This window comes from Chinchilla lanigera, unplaced genomic scaffold, assembly GCF_000276665.1.
Source record: "Chinchilla lanigera isolate Chin_1 unplaced genomic scaffold, ChiLan1.0 scaffold00094, whole genome shotgun sequence".
Lineage (NCBI taxonomy): Eukaryota > Metazoa > Chordata > Mammalia > Rodentia > Chinchillidae > Chinchilla > Chinchilla lanigera.
Window position 1 is genome coordinate 2,230,851 of NW_004955495.1, and position 7,576 is coordinate 2,238,426.

Below are 7,576 nucleotides of genomic sequence, written 5' to 3' on the forward strand. Positions count from 1 at the left end.
CCCTCAGCACCTCCGCCTTAGAAATCAAGATCTGGACAAGGGGTCTGCTTGCTCCTGCCTGGTCTCAACGCTAGGGAGGGGTGTGTGTGTGTGTGTGTGTGTGTGTGTGTGTGTGTGTGTTGGGGCTGGGGGTGCGGCTCGGTGGTGGGGCGCTTGCCTAACGTGTGCAAGGCCCTGGGTTCCATCCCCAGCACCACAGAAAGGTAACACTGACCCGCTGCTTCCTTAGGAGAAGCACCGCTCCTCTATCCCCAGCAATGGAGCCGCCATCGATATCGTTCACTATGAGAGCAGCGCCTCCTAGAGTTTAGCAGGGGGACAGCCTCAGACTCAAAGTTACGGTACCCGTCACAGGCTTAACCCAGCATAATCGCCGCTTCAGATGCACAGAGGAAGCCCTGCTTGTTATTTGAGTTACTTGGAATTCAACAGCTGTGCTGATTTCAGGGGCCTAGCATTCTCTGTTGAAGGTAAAAGGAGATCCCCCTATCTTCTGACGGTCGGAAACAAGTTTGCAGAAAATGATTAAAAGATTGATATAAAAATACAGTAATCCCAGTGGTACATGCCTGTAACCCCAGCACTGCGGGAGGCCGAGGCAGGAGGATCTCAAATGCGAGCTCAGCCTTGGGAATGTAGCTAGAGTTTGGGACCCTGAAATCGAATCTGAGGTCCTCTTGCCTCAGCCTCCCACGGTGCTGGGGTTATAGGCATGCACCACCAAGCTCAGTGTACCCAGTTCTTTTTTTTGTTTGTTTGTTTTTTGGGTACCAGGAATGGAACTCAGGACCTTGTGCTTGCCAGGCAGGCACTGTGTCACTGAGCTAAATCCCCAGCCCCTGAGAGAGTTAATGTTGCCAGGACAATATCCTGCTGTCTTTGTATACTAAAAGTGTTATATGGTAAACATTCCATTCCAACACAGCCTGGACTTTTTTGTTTTGTTTTGTTTTGTTTTGGGTTCCGGGAATCGAACTCACGACCTTATGCTTGCCAGGCAGGCGCTGTGCCACTGAGCTAAAGCCCCAGACCCCGACGTTTTTTTTTTTTGAGACTGGGTCTCGCTATGCAGTTCAGGCTAGCCTTGAGCTCACTTTGTAGCCCAGGCTTGTCTCGAACTCGAAACGAACCTCCTATCTCAGCCTCCTAAGTGCTGGAATTACAAGCGTGTGCCACCACGCCCGGCTCAAGGTGGTATACTCTTAAAAGCCCAAACTATTTGCACCCTGGCACTTTCCAGAAAGTTTACCAAGTCTGGCCAATACGCCTTTGAATAAATCTTCATTAGAAATTCCTAGAAAGAGAAACCTTTGCCCATGAGTTTTAAAAGATCCTATCTGCTGGTTGGATGCAGTAGTCCTAGGAGTAATCTGAGTTACTTAGGAGGCTGAGGCAGGAGGATTTTTTGAATCCAAGAATTTTAGTCTAGCCTGGGCAACATAGTGAAAACTTATCTAAAAAAATAAAATAAGCCAGGTGTGGGGGCCCACACCTGTACATGCCAGCTGCTCAGAAGGCTGAAGCAGAAAGATGGAAAGTTCCAGCTCAGTCTCTTAGTGAGATTCTGTCTCAAGACAAATAAATACCCAGTATGGTGCCATCTGTCTGTAATACTAGCACTCTGGAGGCTGAAGCAGGAGGATCTCCAAGAGTTCTCAGCTAACCTGAGCTACATAGTGTTCAAGACTACATAGTGAAGTGTTATGGTTTGTGTCTGGGTGTCCCCCCAAAGACACATATATAGTCAAGGGGCAGGCTTTTAGAGTTTATGACTGATTCATGGGTGTGATAGCTACACCTGCCCTGGGGCGGATAGTTTGCATATGTAAGGAAGAGGAAGAGACTGCTTGCTGCCACTCCTCCCTTTTTGCTCTTGTTGCCTTTGCTGTTTTCTGCTGCCACGAACATTTGCCCTCTGCCACGTGCCACTCTGCCTTGGAGCCAGCCAAGTATGGACTGAAACCTCCACAAACTGTAAGCTAAATAAACCTTTCCTTCCCTAATTTTGGATGTTGGGCATTTTGTCACACCAACAAAAGAAAAATAACCAAGACATGAAGAATATATCACCAAGCCTAGCATGGTGGTGCACGCCTGTAATCTCAGCACTCAGGAGGCTGAGGCAGGAGGATTGCTGTGAGTTCAAGCCTAGCCTGAACTACAAAGCGAGACCCTGTCTCAAAAAAAACAACTATGTACTGAGACCCTGCCTCAAGTCCCTCCCTCTTCCCCCCAAACAGGAAATTCTAATCGGAGACCCACAAGCTAATGAACAGGAGTCCCTCAAGGACTGTCACCCTCACCCGCTGTGCTGGCAGCCACTTGCAACCTCATCAGGACTCTTCTCTCCGCTGCCGTCCTCCCAGCTTTACAGGGTCGGATCCCTGAGGCCCTCTGCTCCGCGTAGCTCATGGCTGCCTGGACAGGCCTCCTATATGGCTGAGGACTTTTCTTTGTTGGTTTGGATTTTTTTAGACAGGGTTTTTTTTGGGGGGGGGAGGTTTCCAGTACCGGGAATCGAACTCACAACCTCACACTTGCCAGGCAGGCGCTGCGCCGCTGAGCTAAATTCCCAGCCCCGAGACAGTTTTGATATGTAGCCCAGGCTGGCCTTGCACTTGAGGTGATCCTCCTGCCTCAGCCTTCTGAATGCTGGGATGATGCATCCGGCCATGAGATGACCACGCCGGGCCTGCCCGCTGCTTGTTGGTTCTGCCGTTGCTCCTGGGCAGGCCCCAGCCTCCCGGTGCTCTGGGAAGTTGCCTGGTATTTGAGTTCCTCCGATGTCTGCGCAGTCTGTCTCTGCTCCCTGGAAGGGCGGGGTGGAGTGGGGCGGGGGAGGGGAGCGCGGTCTCCGTTCCGTGTCCTCACGCTGACGGCCAAGCAGCGGCTCCGGGGTCCCAGGCACATCTGGATGGGTGCCGGGCAGCCTCTGGGATGCGCTCTCAGGAGTGCCAGCGTCCTCAGGCAGGGCTGCGCTTCTACTATCGGCCGCCAAGGGGCGCTCGAGGCTGAGATCCGAATTGAGGCTTTTCACGGATGCAGGGCCTTGCCGGGGAGGGGCGGGGCCGGAGAGGGGCGGTGCTTTAGAGGGAAGGAGGCGGTGCCAAGGGGAGTGTCATCAGGAGGGCGGGACCAGCCGAGAGTAGGCCGCTGAGAGGCGGGGCGGACGGTGGGCGTGGTGTGTGGGAAAGGGGCGTGGCGCGGCGTTAAGGTTCGGATGTCCAGTCCCTGCCCGCTGTGCCGCCTGCGTTTCCTGTCCTCTATGCCCGCGCTGCCCCGGGCTTTCCCCGAGTCCCAAGGCTCCTTTGCCCCGCACTCTCCGCCTCCCACCCTTCTTTGTGTGCGCGTGCCCTCCATCTTCGTTTGCACCCACTTGACCTCAGATTTCACACCCTTTCTTTGCATCCAATATTTTCCCATGCGTTTTTTGCGCCCACATTTTTGAGCCCTGAGTTCCCTGGCTCAGGGCCCTTATTTCTTTCTTTCTTTCTTTCTTTCTTTTCTTTTTTGGTCTTTTTGTGCAGTTCAGGTCGTGAGCTCACTTAGTAGCCCAGGCTGGTCCCGAACTCACAAACGATTCTCCTGCCTCAGCCTCCCGAGTGCTGGGTGACAGGCGTGCGCCTCCACGCCCGGCTACAACATGCCTTTTTTTCTGTCCGCAGTGTAGCTTGTTTGGAGGAGGAGGAGGTAGCAGCAGACAGCGTGGGACAGCTGTCTTGCGGGCATCAGATTGTGATGTGATAAAAGGCTGTGGCTGAGTCAGGGCAGTCTCGGGGCGGCCCTGGGAGGTGAGCAGGCAGCCAGGAGCCAGAGGGGCACAGCCGGTCATCTCGGTCCCCTCCGCAGAGCCCGGCACCTCAGGGAACAGCAGCCGGCGGCCGGGAAGATGCTGACACAGCTGCTGCCCGCCTAGCATGGCTGAGCCACACACGCCCTACGCCTCCCTCAGGACGTTGCTCGCGCTGCTCAACAGCCTGGTGGCTGTAAGTGTGTCACACCCGGCGCGGGCTCCGCTCCCCGGAAGACAGAAATAAATTGGTCCAGATCGGCTCCAGATCTGGGTTCCCAGGGGAGCGGGCGATGTAGGGCAGGCCGGCCCGGGAGCAGCGGGGCCGGGCGCGCAGAGGCGGGGACGTGGCGGGGACCCTGGATCAGGCCCCGGAGAGCTCGGCTCCGAGTGCAGTGCCGCAGAAATCGAGTTCTACCGGGAGCCCGGGAAGCAGTGATTTTTAAAAATTAATCCCTGCTTCCCCCCTCCGTTCTTTCCTTCCTTTTTCTTCCTTTTTACTTTGCACTAGGATGGTACCCAGGGCCTCCCCACACATCTGAAGTCCATGCTCTACCGCTGCGCTGCACCCCAGCCCCATATTTTCTTGATTTTTACATTTTCAGAAACATTAAAAAAATTTTTTTTCTTAGTATAAAACGAATTCCAAATATGGATTGTTAAATAACTAATTGTTTTTATTTTAGAATAATATAAAGACCCAGGCGCGGTGGGGTGCACCTGTCGTTCCAACACTCAGGAGGCTGAGGCGGGAGGATCACAATTCAAGCCCAGCCTGGGTAACTTAGCAAGACTCTGCCTTAAAAAGTATCTTCAGTGCTGAGGATCCCTCATTTTTAAATTTTTAGTTTTTAAATTTTTTGGTACCAGGAATTGAACTTAGGACCTCATGCTTGCCAGACAGGCACTGCGCCACTGAGCTAAATCTCCAGCCTAGTTCTTTAGATTTTGAGATAGGGTCTCATTAATTTGCTCAGGCTGTCCTTGAACTTGCAGTTTGCTTGTCTCAGCCTCCTGGGTAGCTAGGATTGCATCTGTGTGCCATTGGCAGGAGCTTTATAGTTTTATTTATTGACTGGTTGATCGGTTGATTGAGACAGGGTCTTGCTATGTAGTTCAGGCTGATCTTGAACTCTCTATGTAAACCAGGCTGGCCTTGAACTCGCAGTAATCCTCCTGCCTCAGCCTCCTGAGTGCTGGGATTATGGGTGTGCACCATCACGCCTGGCAGCTTTACAGTTTCAAATACAAATTTCAAGGTGTCCTCCTAACCCACCAAAAAAAATTGCTGCCTGGCAGTAATTATGAGAATATTCCCACATCACTGCCAACTCCAGTATTATTATTTCTTAACATTTTTGCTGATTTTCTCAGCTTTTGCTTCTCTCTACCCTTTACTCAGGGAGAGTTTTTTGTTTGTTTTTGTTCTTGTTTTTTGCTGTTGTTATTTTTGGACGGAATCCCACTATGTCGTCCAGGCTGGCCTTGAACTCACGGAGATCCTCCTGCCTCAGCCTCCTGAGTGCTGAGATGACAGGCGTGCACCCCCACACCTGGCGAGAGAGTTCTTTGTATACAGCACATTTCTCTCTTCTGATTTCTGTTCTAAAGGCATCTGGCGTGATCCTCACCGGCCTGGGCATCGGTATCAATTATGGAGAGGCCGCCCTGACGAGGGTCCTGGGGTCTGCGTCCACGCATCACCTGCACATCGGTCACCTGTACCTGGGATTGGGTGTCGTCACTGTGCTGCTGGCCCTGGTTGGGTGGTGTGGCGCAAAGACAGCCAACAGAGGAAGCCTCTTGTGTGTAAGTCGGATCTGCACACAGGCCCCACACTACCCCTGCCGCGTCCAGACCCCTCACCGCGTGTCTTACAAACTCCTTCGCGCTGCGTGTCCTCTTTGGTGTTTATGGTGTCTCACCTCATGGTCACAGGTGCACTTCGTTTTGTTTTGTTTTTGTTTTTAAGACAGGATCTTGCTATGTGGTGCAGGCTGGCCTTGAACTCATATGTAGCCCAGGCTGGCCTCAATTTTTGGTGGTCTTCTTGACTCAGCCTCCTGAGTGCTGGGGTGACAGGCGTGTGCCACTACACCTGGCCTAACAGATGCACTCTTTAAAAAATTTTAAATCTATGTCTGCAGAGCGTAATGATCGCATTCACTGTGGGGAGTGGGTGTGTGGAAACCATGCATCTTAATTTTTTACTCTTCCTTCTTCTGTCCATCTTTCCTTCCATCTCTTTGTTTTCTTCCCATTTGCAAACAAACAAAGAAAATCGCCAGGTATGGTGGCACACGCCTATTATCCCAGCACTCAGGAGGCTGAGGCAGGAGGATCGTTGTGAGTTCAAGACCAACCTGGGCTACAAAGTGAGCTCAAGGCCAGCCTGAACTGCATAAGCGATGCCCTGTCTCAAAAAGACAAAAAAAAAAAAAAATCTACCTCCTCTTTTCTGTCTTCTTTTATTTTGCCCTAAATTATTTATACTTTAGACCCAAGTGTGCTGGCAATCCCAGGACTTGGGAGGCTGAGGCAGGGGGATGGATCACCATAAATTAGAGGCCAGCCTGGGGTACATAGTGAGTTCAAGATCAGCCTGAACTACATATATACTTTGGTTCAAAAAAACAGAAAATAAGTAAACAAATAATTTATACACTGACTCATATAAGAAAAACTGTGTGATATTGAAGCTGTGTGTCTGTTTTATTTCACATAACATTACGGTCTCAAGATGAAGAAGACATTTTCCTACAGACGACTGAAGCTTATCCTTCTTTATGGCAGAGTAGTATTCCCTTGTTTGTGAATTCCACACTTTCTTTACCCACTCCTCCGCTGATGGACACATAGGCTGCTTCCAAGATCTAGCTATTATGATTGTGCTGTTGTAAACATGGGTGTGCATGGATTGCTATGATGTGATGTCTTTAACTCCTTTGGGAAGACACCTACAGGGGGAATAGCTGGGTTGAATGGAATTTCTTGGTTTCGTTTCTCGAAGGCCCTCTATGCTGATTTCCACAGTGGTTGCACCCGTTCACACCCCCACCAACAGCAGAGAGGGCTGCTTCTTCCCGCAGCCGCACCAGGGCTTGTTATTACCTGATTTCTTGATGATGGTCAGTCCTTCTGGGGCAAGATGGGGTCTCACTGAGGTTTTAATTTGCAGGTGTATCCTTCTTCCCTTTACAAGGCATCCTGTTTCAAGTCCCTCCTTTCCCCGAGTTCATAAATCATCTTCTCCTAACGGAGGCCTTGTTTCTCACCTTGAGCTCCTCAGCCTCTGGTGACCGTGTCTGTGTGTGGTGTGAGGTGGGGATCAGCTGTGACGTCCTCCCACCTGGTTAGGTGACAAATTGTCCCGTGTACTAAGGGGCCATCCAGGCTTCCTCTGCCACACGAGGCATTCCACTGTGCCCGAGTCTGTCCTGGGCACACTGCTCTCTGTCCCGCTGGTCCAGGTGTCTGTCCTTTGCTGACACAGCACTGTTGTAATCACCGCCCGCGCACAGTGCAGCACATGAAAATCCCACAGTGACACGTGTGCCCCATGTTCGCAGCAGCATGACTCATGATAGGGAGATGTTGGAAGCAGCCCGTATGTCCACTGCCAGATGAACGGATGAAGGAAATGCGATGTTTATACACCACCCTGCTGTAAAGAAAAGTACACTGAGCCATTTGTGGTGAAAGGGATGCATTTGAGAGCATAGTGTAAGCCAGGCATGGTGGTGCACGCCTGTAATCCCAGCACTCGGGAGGCTGAGGCAGGAGGAT

The 7,576-nt window shown here is 51.5% G+C and overlaps 1 protein-coding gene and 1 long non-coding RNA gene across 3 annotated transcripts in view; one reads left to right on the forward strand and one right to left on the reverse strand.

The window, feature by feature from the left end:
* Positions 1-3,247: 3,247 nt before the first annotated feature.
* Tspan16 (tetraspanin 16) overlaps positions 3,248-7,576 on the forward strand; it is a gene marked incomplete in the record, with an annotated part of 15,787 nt that continues 11,458 nt past the window's right edge. Inside the window, 3 exon segments of one of the 2 annotated variants that reach the window (XM_005405647.2) lie at positions 3,248-3,343; positions 3,666-3,986; positions 5,402-5,599. In XM_005405647.2, the coding sequence (XP_005405704.2) occupies positions 3,918-3,986; positions 5,402-5,599 (267 nt within the window). 2 annotated transcript variants of the gene reach the window in all.
* Positions 6,940-7,576, reverse strand: part of LOC106146779 — a 2,164-nt gene continuing 1,527 nt past the window's right edge. Inside the window, exon 2 of the long non-coding RNA XR_001231342.1 lies at positions 6,940-7,454. This is a non-coding gene — a long non-coding RNA (uncharacterized LOC106146779). The remainder of the gene's footprint in view (positions 7,455-7,576) is intronic.